Source organism: Podarcis bocagei (assembly GCF_964188305.1).
Source record: "Podarcis bocagei genome assembly, chromosome: 2".
NCBI lineage: Eukaryota > Metazoa > Chordata > Lepidosauria > Squamata > Lacertidae > Podarcis > Podarcis bocagei.
In genome coordinates this window covers 118,953,288-118,972,816 of record NC_138126.1, presented here as the reverse complement: position 1 = coordinate 118,972,816, position 19,529 = coordinate 118,953,288, and the positions used below count along the sequence as shown (strand labels likewise).

General features: G+C 47.3%; 2 protein-coding genes across 3 annotated transcripts in view; both read right to left on the bottom strand.

The window, feature by feature from the left end:
- Nucleotides 1-19,529, bottom strand: part of STAT2 (signal transducer and activator of transcription 2) — a 51,028-nt gene that overhangs the window by 20,780 nt on the left and 10,719 nt on the right. For both annotated transcript variants that reach the window (XM_081181289.1, XM_081181290.1), the window contains exons 4-16: nt 19,368-19,466; nt 17,102-17,194; nt 13,830-13,908; nt 12,232-12,314; nt 10,853-11,001; nt 10,612-10,770; nt 10,420-10,512; nt 9,125-9,184; nt 8,955-8,975; nt 7,162-7,255; nt 3,643-3,702; nt 1,443-1,526; nt 243-341 (exon numbers count right to left, since the gene is read on the bottom strand). In XM_081181289.1, coding sequence (XP_081037415.1) covers nt 243-341; nt 1,443-1,526; nt 3,643-3,702; nt 7,162-7,255; nt 8,955-8,975; nt 9,125-9,184; nt 10,420-10,512; nt 10,612-10,770; nt 10,853-11,001; nt 12,232-12,314; nt 13,830-13,908; nt 17,102-17,194; nt 19,368-19,466 — 1,173 coding nt within the window. The remainder of the gene's footprint in view (nt 1-242; nt 342-1,442; nt 1,527-3,642; nt 3,703-7,161; nt 7,256-8,954; nt 8,976-9,124; nt 9,185-10,419; nt 10,513-10,611; nt 10,771-10,852; nt 11,002-12,231; nt 12,315-13,829; nt 13,909-17,101; nt 17,195-19,367; nt 19,467-19,529) is intronic.
- TIMELESS (timeless circadian regulator) overlaps nt 5,412-19,529 on the bottom strand; it is a 108,021-nt gene continuing 93,903 nt past the window's right edge. Inside the window, exon 27 of the mRNA XM_081181259.1 lies at nt 5,412-5,429. Within this exon, the coding sequence (XP_081037385.1) occupies nt 5,427-5,429 (3 nt within the window). The 3' untranslated portion in view covers nt 5,412-5,426. The remainder of the gene's footprint in view (nt 5,430-19,529) is intronic.

Sequence of the window (19,529 nt, the reverse complement as noted above, 5' to 3'; positions counted from 1 at the left end):
GCGAAAAATACGGTATGTTTTTATTATGATTTTTTTGTACTGGATCAGATTGTTATAAGGTTATGATCTTTGTTGTGTATTTTGTTGTTTCTTCAGCTTGTGAACCACCTTATGTATAGTAATTTTAAAAGGCGGTATACAAATTAAAAGTGAAATGAAACGAAATGCTTTCTGGCTAGGGGGTCAACCCTATCCCACAGAGGGGGCTTCCAAAAAAGAGAGAAATGTAGTATGTTTCTTACCGTTGGGTTTGGACTGAACATGAGGTACCATAAGATAGAGGCCCAAGCACTGGACATCTGGTTGGTATTAGAGATGACCACCACTGGCAAAGTGGATGTCTAAGAGGAGAAAGATCACAAATCTTGAAAGAGCACCAATAAATGCAGATCCCAGACCCTGGGCCAAATTAAAAAGAGCATGGTCCCCATATGACAAATTCTGCTCTCTCCTTGACCAGTATTCACAAACTGAGGCAAAAACACGAGGAAGGCAGTTGACAGATGGGCCTAATGGATCTTCCTTCTTCCCAATCTCCTCTCAGCGCCATCTCGTTCTTCTGCAGTGACAAAAATATTCTCAACGAAGATAAGTTTGATCAAACGAAGATTTGGTGATGTTACGCACAAGAGATAGACAGGGTGCCGGCGTTTGTCACCTGTTTCGCCCATGAAGAGTCTTGGGCTTCTTCAGTAAATTCTCTCTCACGGTTTTGATATATTTATAAATATTCACTGGAGGTACAAACCAAAACTTATTAGTGTTTAAATAAAATAAATGCTTAAGTCAAGAAAGAACTTAGCATATGAAGTGCAAGTATTGATTTTCGTGTTTATATTCTCAGAAATTACATAATGAATGTTTAAAGGTTAATCAGGTTTTGGTTTATATCACCAGTGAATGTATGTAAACACACCAAAATCTTGAGGGAGAATTTCCTGAAGAAAGAAATTAAATATTGTAGCTTAAGCCAAGAAGGAATGTAACATATGGACTGTAAGTAGAGACTTTTGTACTTGCCTGTTCAGATATTATTTAGAAATTTTATTTAATCTTCATTGATATCTAACCCTTGAGCGTAACATCGCCGACACCTCGTTTGATCAAACTTACTTTTGTTGAAATCTACAGGAGCCTGGCTAAAGGAACTTTAAAGACTGAATCTTCCTTTTGGACACAATTTGAATGAGTTTTCTGTTTGTGGCTTCTTGTACCCTGTTCTCTCAATTTTTGGATTATTAATATAAGATTTAGAACGTAGAATGGTTTGTTTGGTAGTGTTTTGTGTGCTGCTTATGTGCTGCTTACTTCATACTGGTTTGCTATGAGAATTGGCAGAATAGGTTCATTTCTTCAGTAGGCTCACTTCAAGCAACCTGGCCAGTAAGAGGACTGCATTCAACCACAACCAACTCCTAACTTCATCAGTGAGGTCCTCATACCTGCAGCTGACAAGTAAAATCTTGGTAGCAATAGTCCAGGATGAAAGTGATGGTGTGGAGCTCCTCTGTGACAGGCAACAATCCCTATGGGAGGGAGAATGAGAATTAGCAAAGGCAAGAGGCACACACCTAGCTGACTGTTATTTTATACAGATTTTTCTGGAACCTTAAAGATTTATTGGGTTGTGAACATCAGATGCGAGAAGTGTTAGAAAAACTGACTACAGTGGTACCTCGGGTTAAGTACTTAATTCGTTCCGGAGGCCCGTTCTTAACCTGAAACTGTTCTTAACCTGAAGCACCACTTTAGCTAATGGGGCCTCCCGCTGCTGCCGCTCCGCCGGAGCAGGATTTCTGTTCTCATCCTGAAGCAAAGTTCTTAACCTGAAGCACTATTTCTGGGTTAGCAGAGTCTGTAACCTGAAGTGTATGTAACCTGAAGCGTATGTAACCCGAGGTACCACTGTATACACACTCCCAAGAGCCATATTTTTCACTCTATTAGATGCACCAGACGATAAGACGCACCTAGTTTTTAGGGGAGGAAAACAAGAAATAAGAAAGCAACGCAAAGTATCCTGAGCTAAGAGGGAGCGCTCCTCCATCTTCGCTCAGAAGGCTTTGCAGGGCTATCCCTGAAGCCAGGAGAGCAAGCGGGATCGGTGCGCACCGATCCCTCTTGCCCTCCTGGCTTCAGCGAAAGCAAGCCTCCCAGCTTTCCTCCCAAAAGAGCCGCACGCTCTTTAGAGGGAGCGCGGCTCTTGGGGGCTTTTCTGGGAGGTGGGGGAAGGGACAGCGCCGCGCAGCTCTATCCTTTCCCCCACCTTCCGCAAAAGCCAGGGATAGCTGCACGAAGCCTCCGCAGGGCAGCAGGATGAAGGCTCCCTGTGCCCTGCGGAGGCTTCACACGGCTAACCCAGAAGCTAGAACAGCTAGATGGAGCGCTGCGCAGCGATCCCGCTTGCTGTCCTGGCTTATGGGATAGCTGCGCGCAGCCTCTCCCGGGCAAGGGGAGCCTTCATCCCCTGCCCGGGGGGGGGGCCTGCACGGCTAAGGCTCCCCCAAGAGCCGCACTCCCTTTAAAGAGCACACGGAGCTTGTGTGCGGCTCTTGGGGGTTTTTCCCCGAGGAGGGAGAAGGGCAGCTCTTCTCCCTCCTCAGGGAAAAGCCCCGAACAGCCGCACACACGCTCCACACGGCTCTTTAAAGGGAGCGCTGAGCAGAGCCTCCCGCCTGCATTCACTCCATAAGACGCACACACATTTCCCCTTACTTTTTAGGAGGGGGAAAGTGCGCCTTATAGAGCGAAAAATACGGTACTTAGGTGTGTCTGTGCCAAAAAGGCCATGAAATACAGTACAATGTCAGTTTATTGTGATGAGGATGCCCCAAGCCTCCAAGCAAACTAACTCTACTGTATGCATTGTTGTATTCACACACACACACACCCAATGCATTTGGCTTTCAGTTTATTATCAAGTTGTTTTGTATTTTATGGATTCCAAAGTCCCTTCAAGACATCTTCCTGCGGAAAGTGATGGATGAATATAATAAAAGAAATAATGACAGAGCACACTTAACTTGAAAAACACTTTTCTGTCTGTACTACGTCTGACTAAGAGCCTTGGATTTCCAGCAGTCAATGGAAAACCCAGGTTGAGAGATGGCAATATCGTACCTAAGTCTGTGGAGAACTGAGGCCTTCTCTTTAAAATGCCTGTTATCAGATAGAAACCCTCTGATTACACACTAGGACGATTCTGTGCATCGGCTATTACCCGCAGGGAAATCATGATAAATCAAGGACAGCAAGCCTTATGGAGGCACTACTACTACTATTATTATTATTTCCTTTATGAAATCTTGCGTTTTAGACACACGACAATCCAGTGTTCAACTGGATCGTTCCAGTAGCAGCTAAAATTCTAGTTGGTTAGCGACACTTGCCTCTCTGTTTTTATTCCGGCTTGTTCTTATAACTATTGTATCTTGCTTTTATAATTGTTTTTTTTTTTTTGCCATTTTAAAACTGCTGGTCTATGGCCGTAATAAACTGATCGGATCGGACTGGTGTGCTTACAAAGCCACCCCACTAAGCCTGCTCGTCCTGTAAGCAACAGCAATAGCACTGCTGGGAGGCCAAATAGGAGCCACATCACGGCTGCATTGAGCCAGCCACTCTTGGAAATGGCAAACCCACCTCACTGAGGCCTTTGCTGCCCTTGCCTTTGCCCAAACCGCATTTCTGCTCCTTCAGCATCTGCAAAGAGAAGAAGAACCACATGTTTACAGGGCTCGAAGCAACCAGATGCCATCATGCTGGGCAGCGCCCCCTGGCAGAAGTCAAAGCTGTTCTCCTGCCTCTGAGACAGGGATCAGCAACCTTTTCCAGCCACGGGCTGGTCCACCGTCCTTCAGATCATGTGGTGGGCCGGACTATTTTTTTTTGGGGGGGGGGGAATGAACGAATTCCTATGCGCCACAAATAACCCAGAGATGCATTTTAAATATCTCCCTCTGGCTGACTGACTGAACCCAAAGGGTGCTCATCAATGGTTCCTCTTCATCCTGGAGAAGAGTGACTAGTGGGGTGCCACAGGGTTCTGTCTTGGGCCCGGTCTTATTCAACATCTTTATCAATGACTTGGATGATGGACTCAAGGGCATCCTGATCAAATTTGCAGATGACACCAAACTGGGAGGGGTGGCTAAATGACCTTGACAGATTAGAGAACTGGGCCAAAACAAACAAGATGAACTTTAACAGGGAGAAATGTAAAGTATTGCACTTGGGCAAAAAAAATGAGAGGCACAAATACAAGATGGGTGACACCTGGCTTGAGAGCAGTACATGTGAAAAGGATCTAGGAGTCTTGGTTGACCACAAACTTGACATGAGCCAACGGTGTGACGCGGCAGCTAAAAAAGCCAATGCAATTCTGGGCTGCATCAATAGGAGTATAGCATCTAGATCAAGGGAAGTAATAGTGCCACTGTATTCTGCTCTGGTCAGACCTCACCTGGAGTACTGTGTCCAGTTCTGGGCACCACAGTTCAAGAAGGACACTGACAAACTGGAACGTGTCCAGAGGAGGGCAACCAAAATGGTCAAAGGCCTGGAAACGATGCCTTATGAGGAACGGGTAAGGGAGCTGGGCATGTTTAGCCTGGAGAAGAGGAGGTTAAGGGGCGATATGATAGCCATGTTCAAATATATAAAAGGATGTCACATAGAGGAGGGAGAAAGGTTGTTTTCTGCTGCTCCAGAGAAGCGGACACGGAGCAATGGATCCAAACTACAAGAAAGAAGATTCCACCTAAACATTAGGAAGAACTTCCTGACAGTAAGAGCTGTTCGACAGTGGAATTTGCTGCCAAGGAGTGTGGTGGAGTCTCCTTTTTTGGAGGTCTTTAAGCAGAGGCTTGACAACCATATGTCAGGAGTGCTCTGATGGTGTTTCCTGCTTGGCAGGGGGTTGGACTCGATGGCCCTTGTGGTCTCTTCCAACTCTATGATTCTATGATTCTATGAAATAAAAGCACACATTCTACTCATGTAAAAACACCAGACACACCCCACAAATAACCTAGAGATGCATTTTAAATAAAAGGACACATTCTAAAAAGGTAAAGGGACCCCTGACCATTAGGTCCAGTTGTGACAGACTCTGGGGTTGTGGCGCTCATCTCGCTTTATTGGCCGAGGGAGCCGGCGTACAGCTTCCGGGCCATGTGGCCAGCATGACTCAGTCGCTTCTGGCGAACCAGAGCAGCGCACGGAAACACCGTTTACCTTCCTGCCAGAGCAGTACCTATTTATCTACTTGCACTTCGGCGTGCTTTTGAACTGCTAGGTTGGCAGGAGCAGGGACTGAGCAACGGGAGCTCACCCCGTCGCGGGGATTCGAACCGCTGACCTTCTGATCGGCAAGCCCTAGGCTCTGTGGTTTAACCCACAGCGCCACCCGCGTCCCCAGACACATTCTACTCATGTAAAAATACGCTGATTCCTGGACTGTCCGCAGGGTGGATTGAGAAGGCAATTGGGCCGGATACGGCCCCCAGGCCTTAGGTTGCCTACCCCTGGTCTAAGAAGATCCATCTTCGTGAAAACGTAGACCACAAAGGACATCGCAAGCTTGGAGGAGTAAGAACAGAGAGTGACTCACTGAGAAATGGGAGACTGATAATCATTATTAAAGGGGGAGAGGAGGGAAGCTACACCAAATGAATGTCAAAGGCCCAATTGATGGTAGGGAAAAGTCCTTCCTGCCACGCATTTGATGCTCGGTCATAAATTGCCTGTGAATAAGGCCAGTGGGCGTCGTTGTTGGTTTTATTTTATTGGGGGGGGGGGGTGCGTTAAAGAAATGAGGCACCAGGACTAATCTCTCTATAAAAGTGCCTGTGGGTCCCAGCACAAAATGGCTGCTATGGGGAAGAAGAGGCAGTGTGCTCCATACGTGTACTAAAAAAACACACACACCAAGGCCCATACATTATGTTCCTCCCCACTTCCTGCCCCAGAAAGACACTTCACTAGGCTTAAGTCTTCTTCATAAATATTTAGACCTCCTAGCAGGTCCCAAATGGGGGAATACAGTCCTCTTTGCCAGGCTTCATGAGCTAGAGTAGGGAAAGTCAATTTTTTTTAAAAAAAATTATTAACATATAAAACACATATATAAATTTTTACGATACACATACACAACATACTACCTTCTTTCCATAACATAAAACATACCTACATTACTCTATATAATATCTACCTATACTGTACATATCAACATATCTACACACCTACCCCACACGGACACCCACCAAGTGACTTGACTTCCAGCCGTTCTTGTTATGCTACTTTATTTTTCCAACTAGCTTAAACGCAGTTCATTATTTGTTTAATCTCTTCTTCTATCTTGACTTTCCTTTCACTCTAATCATTTTCACTCAGTATCTGTCAGAAATTCTACTTTTTCCACATAATTTTGATGTATTCCTTAAAGATAGCCCACTCCTTATTCAATTTTTGTACCATATCTCCTCTTATACTCCCTGGTAGTTCGGCAATATGGAAGTATTCCATCATTTTATATAACAAGTCTGTTTTAGTTGGGACGCAATTTTTGGCAATCAATAACTTTGCCGCCGTAGTTGCATACATAAATATATCTATAATGAACTGAAAAAGATGTTTAGATTTTCATTTGAAAAAAATCCAGAATCCTTTCTCCTAGGTATCATGTCAGAGGAAATAAAAAGAACGGTCAGGGAAAGTCAATTTTGTTCTTTTTCTTATTACTACTACTACTATTTATTAAATTTGTATACCACCCTATATCCGCAGGTCTCAGGGCAGTTCTCAAAATAAAATCACAAAATAATAAAAATCAAAACAAGAATGGCCCAATAACCCCCCCCCAACACATTTCTTGTTTGAGCCACATAGAATGGAGGAAGAAAGTCTCAAAAAGAGCTGGCCAAAATGTCTTCCATATTTATTTTGCCGCATGTTGTTCAGAATTGTGTGGCAACCACAGTAGCAGGAAAAAATTGGGGTAGGTGGGTGGGGTTTGAGGCACAGGGTAACAGTGAGTCATCCCAGAGCTCAAGACTTGAATTGTCAAGTCTTTCTTCCACCACAGCTGCACAAACACAAATTCCCATCCCAGAGCTGCAAACATACAAGAGTTTTGCATCTCCCCCATCACCAGGCCCTTACAATGTACTTGAAGTCACAGATGAGCCCCTCCACCTGGGGCCGGTCCATCACCATGGTTTTGGTGGTTGACGGCAAGATGTTGAACCTCCGAAACCTACAAATGAGAGAGGGAGAGATTTTAAAAAGCGTGTGCACACACACACGCGTAATCTGTGAAAGCTTGCAATTTCCAGCTGGCCAGTAACAAGTTTATAGTCAGGTTGAGTTTTATTGTTATGATATTCTGCTGAAGAAGGGACGCGGGTGGCGCTGTGGGTTAAACCACAGAGCCTAGGACTTGCCAATCAGAAGGTCAGCGGTTCGAATCCCCGCAATGGAGTGAGCTCCCGTTGCTCGGTCCCTGCTCCTGCCAACCTAGCAGTTCGAAAGCACGGCAAGTAGATAAATAGGTACCGCTCTGGCGGGAAGGTAAACGGTGTTTCTGTGCACTGCTCTGGTTCGCCAGAAGTGGCTTAGTCATGCTGGCCACATTAACCAGAAGCTGTACACTGGCTCCCTCGGCCAATAAAGCGAGATGAGAGCCGCAACCCCAGAGTCGCCACGACTGGACCTAATGGTCAGGGGTTCCTTTACCTTTATTCTGCTCAAACAGCAGAATAGGAAGCCCAGCTGCCATGTTTCCTTCTGCTCATGTGCACCAGTTCTGGGGTTCAGCTTTCATGAGCAATGACTTGGATTGAGCCTTTTCTACATCCCAGAAGACACCTCCCTGCTGCCAATTCCCCTACCATGCAAGCGAGCAAATTTCACATCACCATCTCCAAACTGGTGTGTGCGTTTTGTAGAGGTATTCTGCAACATGCGATTGGATTGCAACAATAATACTTTTGTGGTCAATTTGTATTGGACTGTCCAATCGCCATTCCAGTTTATTAGTTGTCTCGCGATGCCCCTCTAACCTTAATTACATTATTGCCGTTTGGAGGGGCACCTGCACTTCAGTGCAAAAAAAGCAAGATAAATAAACAACAACCTGGAACATGGTTTTTTTGGTATGAAGAGTTATGGGATTTCAGCAGGAAGTTACGGGAGATGCACTGATTGGAATCAAAGCAATACAGTGGATGCTCATGTTGCGAACATGATCCGTGCAGGAGGCACGTCCGCAACCCGCAGCAGCCGCAACCCACAGCGCCGCGTCTGTGCACGCACGGGTTGTGATTTGGCACTTCTGCACATGCGCAAAGCATGATTTTGTGTTTCTGTGCATGCGCCAAAACCTGGAAGTAACCCATTCCGGTACTTTCATGTTTCGGTACGTCCATAACACGAAAACATGCAACCTGAAGCGTCTGTAACCCGAGGTATGAGTGTATGTCTACCCTGAAACTTTTAGAGGACTGAAAGCAGGGTTTGCATATGCGCATCGCAAAAACATCAAGAGCATAAATAAGAAAGATGGCAAGAGAAGAAGAGTTTGGATTTGATATCCTGCTTTATCACTCCCCTTCAGGAGTCTCAAAGTGGCTAACATTCCCCTTTCCCTTCCTCCCCCACAACAGACACTCTGAGAGGTGAGTGGGGCTGAGAGACTTCAAAGAAGTGTGACTGGCCCAAGGTCACCCAGCAGCTGCATGTGGAGGAGCGGAGACGCGAACCCGGTTCCCCAGATTATGAGACTACCGCTCTTAACCACTACACCACCCTGGCTCAAGGGGCCAAGTTGCTGGGTAAGCAAATGCCTGTCCCTTCCTCTGCCATGTAGGTGCCAAATCAAAGTTTGTGCCCCACCACCAGCCTCCCAATGGGCAAGGCTCACTATTTTCCATTGCCTTTCCACAGCTGTTGCTTACCTTTCCAAATTAGCAGCGTTCCTGCAAGAGATGAAGAAAAAGAAAGAGTTTTTAGCGGAAGATGACCCAGCCCCTACGCCCTCCCCACAAGTCGCACCGCTGCAATCTTCAGCCCTGCCCTTGCGACTATAAAACAAAAACACCTTGGCACTTCACCAAGAGGAACTCACCGGTCAATCTCTATCTTCACCTCCATCGGGTGGTTTCGATCCAGGAGCTTCACCAGGAGCCTGAATTAAGGGGCAACAACAGTTTGTTATAACCCACGAGATCGAAAGTGGCAGGCAGCGGAGTTTCGCTCCGTAAGGGTAAGTTTGAGCCCGGCTCTGTTTCCTCCTTAAATCTCCATTTTTCAGCAGGACGGAGGATGGGAGCAAATGTAAAATTAGTGGGATCTGGCGCCACCTGCTGTTGGCAACCTTGCCCCAACCCCACCACCAGGCCTCACGGACAGCAGGCCTCTGTCCTTCCTGTACCAAATCTTCCCTGCTCCCTCATTTTAAAATCCAATGGCTTTTATTGCAATGTTCTTTGCTGAATACGTCTCTTGGATGCATCTAAGCAGAGGCCTCCTGATCCAATCACTTCTTCCATCAGGGATGGCAGAAACTGTGACCATCCAAGATCCTGCTGGCCTCCCAAGTCCAATTCATCCCTGCGCTGGGCAGGGGCTGGGCTTTGGTCTTTCAAATTTCAGTAACGCCCTGTGCAAGGCCAAAATCTGGCGCCCCATTCCTCCCTCCCGTTCTGCTCAATTCACTAGGTCGTGGTTCCGACACACCACAGTGCCCCCTAAGCTCAGTGCCCAGTGGGGTGGAAATGGCTGCACTGCTATAATAATAATAATAATAATAATAATAATAATAATAATAATAAATTATTTTTATTTATACCCCGCTCTTCCTGGTTCAAAACCAGGCTCAGGGCAGCTAACAAGAAATTTAAAACACTTTAAAACACTTAATTATAAAAGCAGCATAAAATACAGTATAAAAACATGAATAATAAAAATCAAAAATCAATTAGATACTCCCCAGGGCTAGCTGGCTGAATTGGTCCTACTTGGGCCAGCGAGGAGGCCAGGGGAGAATTAACTGGGGGGTCTCAGAGCTGGTGCTCTTCATAAAACAGGAGGGGGAGGGAAGGGAAATAAAAGATCAAGCTGAAATCAAATGAAAGGCCAGGTGGAATAGCTCTGTCTTACAGGCCCAATGGAAGGAGGTTAAATCCTGAAGGGCCCTAGCCTCATGGGACAGAGCATTCCACCAGGTCGGAGCCATCACTGAAAAGGCCCTGGCCCTGGCGGAGGATAGAACTGCCTCTGCCCCCTGGCCATGCTGACTGGGTCCAATGGCAGCCTGACAACAACTGGAGAACCCCAAGCTGTTTACGCAGTGGTTTTTAATTCATTCCAAAATGGCCGCCACCTGGAAGCCACTGCTGGATTTAGGACGTCTCTCCTCACCTGGCACGGACAGAGAACTTGTTGCTGGTTCTCAGCACCAGAGGCCGGCGGTTGGGCAATGGCATGGAAGGCTGAATCTCCACCACAAATGCACTGGGGAGAAAGCAGAAAGATCTTCAGCACCCACAATCTCCCCCTACTCACTTCCTTGTCTCCCCTTATTTGACGGGTGCCCTCCCTTCCTCTTGGCACCTTTTCAGAAGACAGGCAATTTGCTCTTTCAGCCGCTTCTCCTGCTGGGGCAACTGGAGCCGCAGGGGATCTCCTTCATAGGACACCTTCTGGCGCAGCTCCTCCAGGGTGCGTAGCAGCAACAACAAATGGAAGAGGTTCTCAGCACTCCCGGTGAACCTACGGTGAAGCAAAACAGATGGTAGGAGCACAGGCTGGAGGTGCAGGCGAACTTACCGCAGACCTTCCCATTGAGACTTACCACTTCTCCAGTTCTGTCAAGCTGGTGTCACAATTGTCCCCAATACACGCCCGCCGCTGGCAATCTTGCCACACCGCTAGCTCCGCCAGCAGAAAGTCCCTCAGGGTATCGGAGCGGCCTAGCAGCTCGTTGATCCGATCCAGCAGTTCCTGGTAGAAAGACTGTGAATAAGTAAGAGTGTACCCACACACACAGGCCTAAGTGGGGTGGCAAAGGCGGCAAGGCATCCCTGGAGAGGGTCCTACGGTCCCTGGCACAGTGAAGACATTGAGAAAGATACATACCGTATTTTTCGCTCTATAAGACACACCCGACCATAAGATGCATCTGGTTTTAAGAGGAGGAAAATAAGAAACAAGAAAGTAACGCAAAGCCTCTTGAGCGAAGAGGGAGGAGTGCTCTCGCTGTGTTCAAGAGGCTTTGCGTGGCTATTGCTGAAGCCAGAAGAGCAAGAGAGATAGCTGCGCACCAATCCCTCTTGCTCTTCTGGCTTCAGCGATAGCTGCGCAGCCTGCATTTGCTCCATAAGAAGCAAACACATTTCCCCTTACTTATTAGGAGGAGAAAAGTGTGTCTTACAGAGCAAAAAATAGGGTACATTACAAGGGTACAGTGGTACCTTGGTTCTCAAATTTAAACCGTCCTCGGAGTCCATTTGACTCCCAAAACTGTTAGAAGGTGGCTTCCGATCGGCCGCAGGAATTTCCTGCACTCAAGCAGAACATTTTCGGCTTCCGAAAAGCATTCATAAACCGCAACACTTACTTCCGGGTTTGTGGTGTTTGGGAGACGATTTGTTTGACAACTAAGCCGTTCAGGAACCAAGGTACCACTGTGTTTTGGGAAATGATACATGACGAGATAAAAAAGTGAGCATGGGGAAAAACAACCACCCTGAAGTATTTCTGTTAGGGATTATAGGGGCAGAAATACCCCCAAAATTTGTTATTTATGTATGTAACAACTCCAGCTTTATGCACAGAAATAGAAGGCAGAAGAAGTTCCCACCAAAGAAGAATGGGTAAGGCAGACGATGCAGGACAGGCAAAATTAAGAGGTTCTCATGATGAGTGTTTCATGGAAGAATGGATGCCTTTCTCAGACAGTTTAAAGAAATACTATAGTACGATGAGCTCAGGAGCAGGATTTGAGCTACAAGCCACAGAAGCAATTAGAATATAATATTGTGGCTATGATTTGATAGGAGACAGGGAGCAGCAGAAGGGCAGAAACAACAACTCCATGGAAAATGGGATGGGAAGTAAAAAAAAAAAAGAGAGAGAGAAAAGACGAAATTGTGATTTTATTGCATGTGTTAAAAATGTTGAAACTTAATAAAATATCATCGGAAAAGAGAGAAAGATAGTGTTCAGACTCACTTTGCGGCAACGGTTCACATTATTCACCATGTCCTGCAATGCCCGTGTTCTTTGGGCTGCAACCTCAGGAGTGAGCGTACTTCCTGCAAGAGAAAAATTGCATTTAATACCACGGGTGAGGTTGGCGGTAGCTACTTCCAAGCCAAGAAGGACCCACCGGAAGCTGCCAACTATTGTCTCGGGGAAGTTTGGTTCCTGGCGTCTCACCAGCCAACAAAGGTAGACAGGAAACACAAGGCACATTACGGATGTGCTTCCTTTGTGGGTTCTTTATAATAGTTTTATAATAATAATAATAATTTATTATTTATACCCCGCCCATCTGGCTGAGTTTCCCCAGCCACTCTGGGCGGCTCCCAATCAAGTGTTAAAAACTACAGCATTAAATATTAAAAACTTCCCTGAACAGGGCTGCCTTCAGATGTCTTTTAAAGATAAGATAGCTGCTTATTTCCTTCACATCTGATGGGAGGGCATTCCACAGGGCGGGCGCCACTACCGAGAAGGCCCTCTGTCTGGTTCCTTGTAACCTCACTTCTTGCAATGAGGGAACCGCCAGAAGGCCCTCAGCGCTGGATCTCAGTGTCCGGGCTGTACGATGGTGGTGGAGACACTCCTTTAGGTAAACTGGGCCGAGGCCGTTTACAGCTGTAAAGGTCAGCACCAACACTTTGAATTGTGCTCAGAAATGTACTGGGAGCCAATGCAGCTCTCTCAGGACCGGTGTTGTGGTTCCGGTGGCCACTCCCAGTCACCAGTCTAGCTGCCGCATTCTGGATTAATTGCAGTTTCCAGGTCACCTTCAAAGGTAGCCCCACATAGAGTGCATTGCAGTAGTCCAAGCGGGAGATAACTAGAGCATGCACCACTCTGGCGAGACAGTCTGCGGGCAGGTTGGGTCTCAGCCTGCGTACCAAGTTGGAGCTGGTAAACAGCTGCCCTGGACACAGAATTAACCTGTGCCTCCATGGACAGCTGCGAGTCCAAAATGACTCCCAGGCTGTACACCTGGTCCTTCAGGGGCACAGTCACCCCATTCAGAACTAGAGTTTTGCTTTCAGTCACTGTTTTGGTGTGACAGCAACTCTCTCTTTCCTTGCTTTGCAAAAAGTGCCGTCAATAAATAAGTCTTCAAAGTGCCTCAATTTAATTTTTTTGTTTATTTGTTGCCACAATAGATTGGCATGGCTAGCCCACTAGAGTTTGTAAAGGGGAGATTTGAAAGATGGAGGCATCTACAGAATCTAAGCTGGAAGATCAGAGACACCACATTGTTCGGCGCACACACGCACACACACACCTGCCAGCTGTTTTTAGGCATGTGGCATGGAAATCAGAAGACAGCAAGGCAAAGATTGTGGACTTTGCAAGAGAAATCAGGGCAAGCTGTCTGTTTTTAAAAGAGAACATCCGCAGCAATTAAGGACAGTTGAAGAGAACAGTTCTCCCCCAATCTTAGCCATGCCTCTGAATACCAGTTGAAGGAAATCACAGGTGGGCGGAGGACTGTGTCCCGCTTCCAGACTTCCCAAAGGTATCTGACTGGCCACTGGGAGAATAGGATGCTGGACTAGGTGAACTCTTCTTGCATTCCTCACCCAACATCTGGTGCGTCTTGTAACGGAAGTCAAAGGCATCCTGCAGATCTTCAAGATGGCCTACAGAACATTTCAGACCCTATGGAGCAGAACCAGGTGGCATTCTCAGTCAAAGTAAGCAACTCCAGGGAACCAGGGGTGCCCTGCCCGCATGACGACCCACCCTGAAGAGTAAGGGCTAATCAGGAGCCCACCCACTCCCACACCGAGCGCCTGTCTGTTGTCTAAACGGCCTCAGCCCAGTATACCTCAAAGAGCATCTCCACCCCCATCATTCAGCCCAGACACTGAGGTCCAGCTCTGAGGGCCTTCTGGCAGTTCCCTCACTGCGAGAAGTGAAGCTACAGGGAACCAGGCAGAGGGCCTTCTCGGTAGTGGCACCCGCCCTGTGGAACGCCCTCCCATCAGATGTCAAGGAAATATACAACTACCTGACTTTTAGAAGACATCTGAAGGCAGCCCTGTTTAGGGAAGTTTTGAATGTTTGATGCTTTATTGTGTTTTTAATATTCTGTTGGGAGGTGCCCAGAGTGGCTGGGGAAACCCAGCCAGATGGGTGGTGTATTATTATTATTATTATTATTATTATTAATAATAATAATAACCAACTCTTGCCAGACTAGCAGCTGCCTATTCCCAAAATGGGAGTGAAGGGATGCAACTACCCCTTTTTAAAAAAACAGGAGGTTGTGAGAGAAAAACTGAAGTGTGTGGGACAGGGAGCGCATTGTGATCTGTGTGGCAACAGATGTTATGGCAAGACCTCTAAAAGGCCACCTTCAAATACTGCCCCAGTAAATTCCCATGATTTCTGCCGGGGCAGCATTTGAGGGCCTCACATAAGACCCGCCATCAGTTGCCGCCTCCACAACCGGGTAAATTGAGGGGGAAGTCTCAGACCGCTCAGCACTCCCAAAGGCATCAACAGGCACAAACAGGGTCTGAAATTTGCACTGGACTACGGGGCCAACGGAAACAACACGTTTTCTCTTGGGGCGGAGGTTGACAATCCCTTTTTCCAAGCCTATTCCAAATCAAGTTGTAGGGGTGGGACCCCCATTATTTACTTTTGAGGGTCCCCCTCCCAATTTCCCTTAAGCAGGGGAATGGCCTAGACCAGGAGATATTTACCGCAGGGGCTAAACCATTTCAACACTCAGCCGATTTGTATAGGCCTACAGGAAGTATTTGCTATTCAGGAAAAAAGCATTTTTCTCTGTAAGCTCCGTTCAAGCTTCACATTTACCAAACCGCACGTTGGCTCTGCCCCAAGTTGGCGAGGCTCTTTTGACATCAACAGGAAATAGAGCCTTTAGTGTCATTTGACCAGGCCTGCAGAAAGCTTTTCCAGCAGAGATTCAGCATGCGCCTTCTGTTTCAACCTTTAAACGCCTGCTGAAAACCTTTCGATTCTGGCAGGTTTACGCAGGCGATTCAGAACCCATCTTTCCATGACCGTTAGCTGATGAGCTACAGTTTTAATTTTTGCGTGTGTGCTTTTATTATATGCAGATACTGTTGTAAACGGTTTTGATATTCTTAATGATATAGCGGGAGGAAAATCTTTCTATAAATAAAACAAATGAGCGGATCTGAGCTAAGACTATTTAGAGAAAGACTGTGTAGCTCAGTGGAAGAGCATTTCTGGCACATCCGGGGGGGGGGCGGGGGGAAAGAGAAACTCATGGTTGAAACCCTGGAGAGCCACTAAATTAGCCGGAATAATGCAAGGCAGCTTTCTGCATTCTGTGGAGGGGAAGCTACTCCCGAGGACTGAGACTTCCCGCATAGAATCGCTGCAGGGTGGAAACGCCTGGTGCTAAGAACACATCTTTGCACAAAGAATCACAGAACTGTAGATTTGGAAAGGGACCCCAAAGATCCAACACTCTGCAATGCAAGAACGAATACGCAGCTGTCCCATGCGGGGATCGAACCTGCAACCGTGGCGTTATCAGCACCACGCTCTAACCAACTCAGCTACCTAGGCTGCAATGAAACCTCTGAACACTCAATTGGTGCGCAAGCGGAAACAGGTGGTTACTGAGTGGCTCAGAGCACTGGTGGAGAAAGGGGTTGCGGCCCACCCTGAGTGTCATCCAGGGGGGGAGATTGCTGCACCCCCCCGGGTGCACAGCACATACGCCGCTCCATGCCGAAGCAGCTAGCTCCACCTCTGGCTCAGAGGGCTCAAGTCCTGGGTCTTCTGCAATGAGCCCTGGATCACCTGGCCTCTCCTCTCCCAATTTTGCCCATTTGCTGGACGTGCTGCAGGATGCAATGCGGTCAAGACCCCAGTCACCCACCACTTACATTTGCATCCCCCTATTAAAAAAATTACAATATGCAAATATTATGCAAAAATGCCCATGCCCTGAGAGCCATCAGAACACCCAGCAACATGCCTGGGGGGAAACAATAAAAAAACTACTGTATTTTTCGCTCCATAAGACGCACCTGACCATAAGATGCACCTAGTTTTTAGAGGAGGAAAACAAGGGGGGGGGGAATATTCTGAACGAAACAGTGGATGTATGGATTTTTGTGGTTCATGCTGTGGCCACAGACATGTGATTTGACGGTGAGTTTGGGGTAGCCCAATGCAAAAATCCTGAGAATCCATGTGGATCCGTGCTTTGTAACCACGTTTTTGCGCCATTGCGGCCCCACGAAGCAGTGGATGTGCGAATGTTTTGGTGCAGGCTAAAGCCATGGACATGCTATGTGATCTGATGGTGAATTTGGGGTGACCCAATGCAAAAATCCTGAGGATCCATGTGCTTTTACCTCCCCACTCCCAGGCAGCCTCCTTTATCGCTAGCCTCCCTTATCTCCCTCCTGATTGCTTGCCGATCAGCTGCTCAGTGGCTTTGTTTCAACACTCCCTTCCTTCTTTCTAAAAAAAAAAAAAAAAAAAGCACGATCTGCGGCTCCAGGGACCATGCATTCGCTCCATAAGACGCACAGACATTTCCCTTTACTTTTTAGGAGGAAAAGGGTGCGTCTTATGGAGCGGAAAATACGGTAAACTAAACCCTGTAACAGGTCGTGGAAGGGGAGGGGGTCTGTACAAATACACTGCATTTATGTCAGCCGTAGCTCCTGACATCTACTGCATGAACTGGATCAGGAAGAGGATCACAGCATATTACACACAAAATGGGTGGCTTGCAGGATCCGGTGAATTAACACATCCGAGAATTGGAAATCCCTGCAAATAACACTGCAACGAAAGGGAAGCAACGCAGCAGGTATTACACATGCACTCTCACCTGAATAGTCCTTCGCATATCCATGAGCCGGCTCTCAATGTTGTGATGTGGGTTGAGGACCACAGAGGCACTGGGGGGTGGTTCCACCCGTGCCTGCAGAGGGAGGGAGAGGAAACAAAACAGTCGGACTTGGAAACTATGCACTGGTGCTGAGGATCATCACTGCAGAAGGCACACAGAGAGAGTATGTGCCTAGGATTGCCCATCTTCTCCAGTTCCACGCACACAGAGAGCAAGCCTGTTGTAGAGCCCCAAAGGTGTCAGCCATCTTAAAGTTTCTAGCCCTCACTGTTGTGAAAATTCATTTGAAAGACAAATTCAAAAGGGATTGACCACCTGCACCTTACGTGAATACTTCCATGCTCTTCTTTCTGTCAACCACACATCACTGCTCTTATTACTCGCTTATCTGGACCATTCTTCTACTCGCTATAGTAACACCAGTGTGTGTGTGTGTGTGTGTGTGCGCGCGTGCGTGTGTGTGTGTGAGAGAGAGAGAGAGAGAGAGAGAGAGCGCAGATTTGGCAAACTTTCCAACGCCGAGCTCAGTTCTAAGATGCAAACTGAAAACATGGATGCAAAAAAAAGCAAGAAAAGGCATCTCACAGTACAATTTAGTAACTAGGATGGTTCACTTTCAGTGTAAATCAGGGATCGGCAACGTGTGGCCCATGGGCCGGATGCAGCCCACGAAGACCGTTTTACCAGCCCCCAAACCGAGCCGAGTGGCGCCGGAAATTGCGTCTGCGCACACACAGATACCGGAAATCGCATCTGTGCATGTCCAGACGCTGAAAATCACTTCTGCGCATGCGTGATTTTTGGTGTCTGGGCATGCGCAGAAGCGATTTCTGGCACCGCAGACATGCGCAAATACGATTTCTGGCATTGCACTGCACCAGTCCGGGCCACGGACGATCTCCTTGGGAGTGATCCGGCCCATGGCCGGTAAACCTTGCCAACTCGTGGCATAAATACAGTGGTACCTCAGGTTACAGACTCCTCTAACCCAGAAATAGTGCTTCAGGTTAAGAACGTTGCTTCAGGATGAGAACAGAAATTGTGCTCCAGCGGCGGGGCAGCTGCAGGAGGCCCCATTAGCTAAAGTGGTGCTTCAGGTTAAGAACAGTTTCAGGTTAAGTACGGACCTCCGGAACGAATTAAGTACTTAACCTGAGGTACCACTGAACTGAAGAGAAGCGTGTGCTGAGAGCAAATGATGAGAGGAAATTAAGGAGGCAGAAGTTTCCAGCAAACTAGGGCTGTGACCAAGAGATGTTGTGCCACTTGGAAGGAGGATGAGGAGAACTGTAGCACAAGGAGCAGATACGACAGTCCAGCGTGAGCACCAAGCAACTCCACCTCCATCGTTGTGCCCGGACGCTGAGGTCTAGCGCCGAGGGCCTTCTGGTAGTTCCCTCACTGCGAGAAGCAAAGCTACAGGGAACCAGGCAGAGGGCCTTCTCGGTAGTGGCACCCGCCCTGTGGAACGCCCTCCCACCAGATGTCAAAGAGAAAAACAACTACCAAACTTTTAGAAGACATCTGAAGGCAGCCCTGTTTAGGGAAGCTTTTAGTGTTTCATAGGTTATTGTATTTACACGAAATTAAGAGACGCCTGCTTCTTGGAAGAAAAGCAATGACAAACCTAGACAGCATCTTAAAAAGCAGAGACATCACCTTGCCAACAAAGGTCCGTATAGTAAAAGCTTTGGTTTTCCCAGTAGTGATGTATGGAAGTGAGAGCTGGACCATAAAGAAGGCTGATCGCCGAAGAATTGATGATTCTGAATTATGGTGCTGGAGGAGACTCTTGAGAGTCCCATGGACTGCAAGAAGATCAAACCTCTCCATTCTGAAGGAAATCAGCCCTGAGTGCTCACTGGAAGGACAGATCGTGAAGCTGAGGCTCCAATACTTTGGCCACCTCATGAGAAGAGAAGACTCCCTGGAAAAGACCCTGATGTTGGGAAAGATGGAGGGCCCAAGGAGAAGGAGACGACAGAGGGTGAGGTGGTTGGAAAGTGTTCTCAAAGCTACCAGCATGAGTTTGACCAAACTGAGGGAGGCAGTGGAAGACAGGAGTGCCTGGCGTGCTCTGGTCCAGGGGGTAACAAAGAGCTGGACACGACTAAACGACTAAACAACAACAATTTTTAGCGTTCTGTTGGAATCCGGCCAGAGTGGCTGGGGAAACCCAGCCAGATGGACAGGGTATAAATAATAAATTATTATTATTATTTTATTATAAGCGAGTTTCTCTTACCCGCGACCCGGCCAAGGCTTCTGCGAGGATCCCTTGCTCTTCTCTCAGCAAGCCATCAATGAAGTTGGCTAGCTGCTCTGGATGATCTTGATACTTGGCCTGGAAGGAAAGGCCACAGCAAAATGACCCAAAAAAGACATGCAAGAATGCTGCAACAATCTG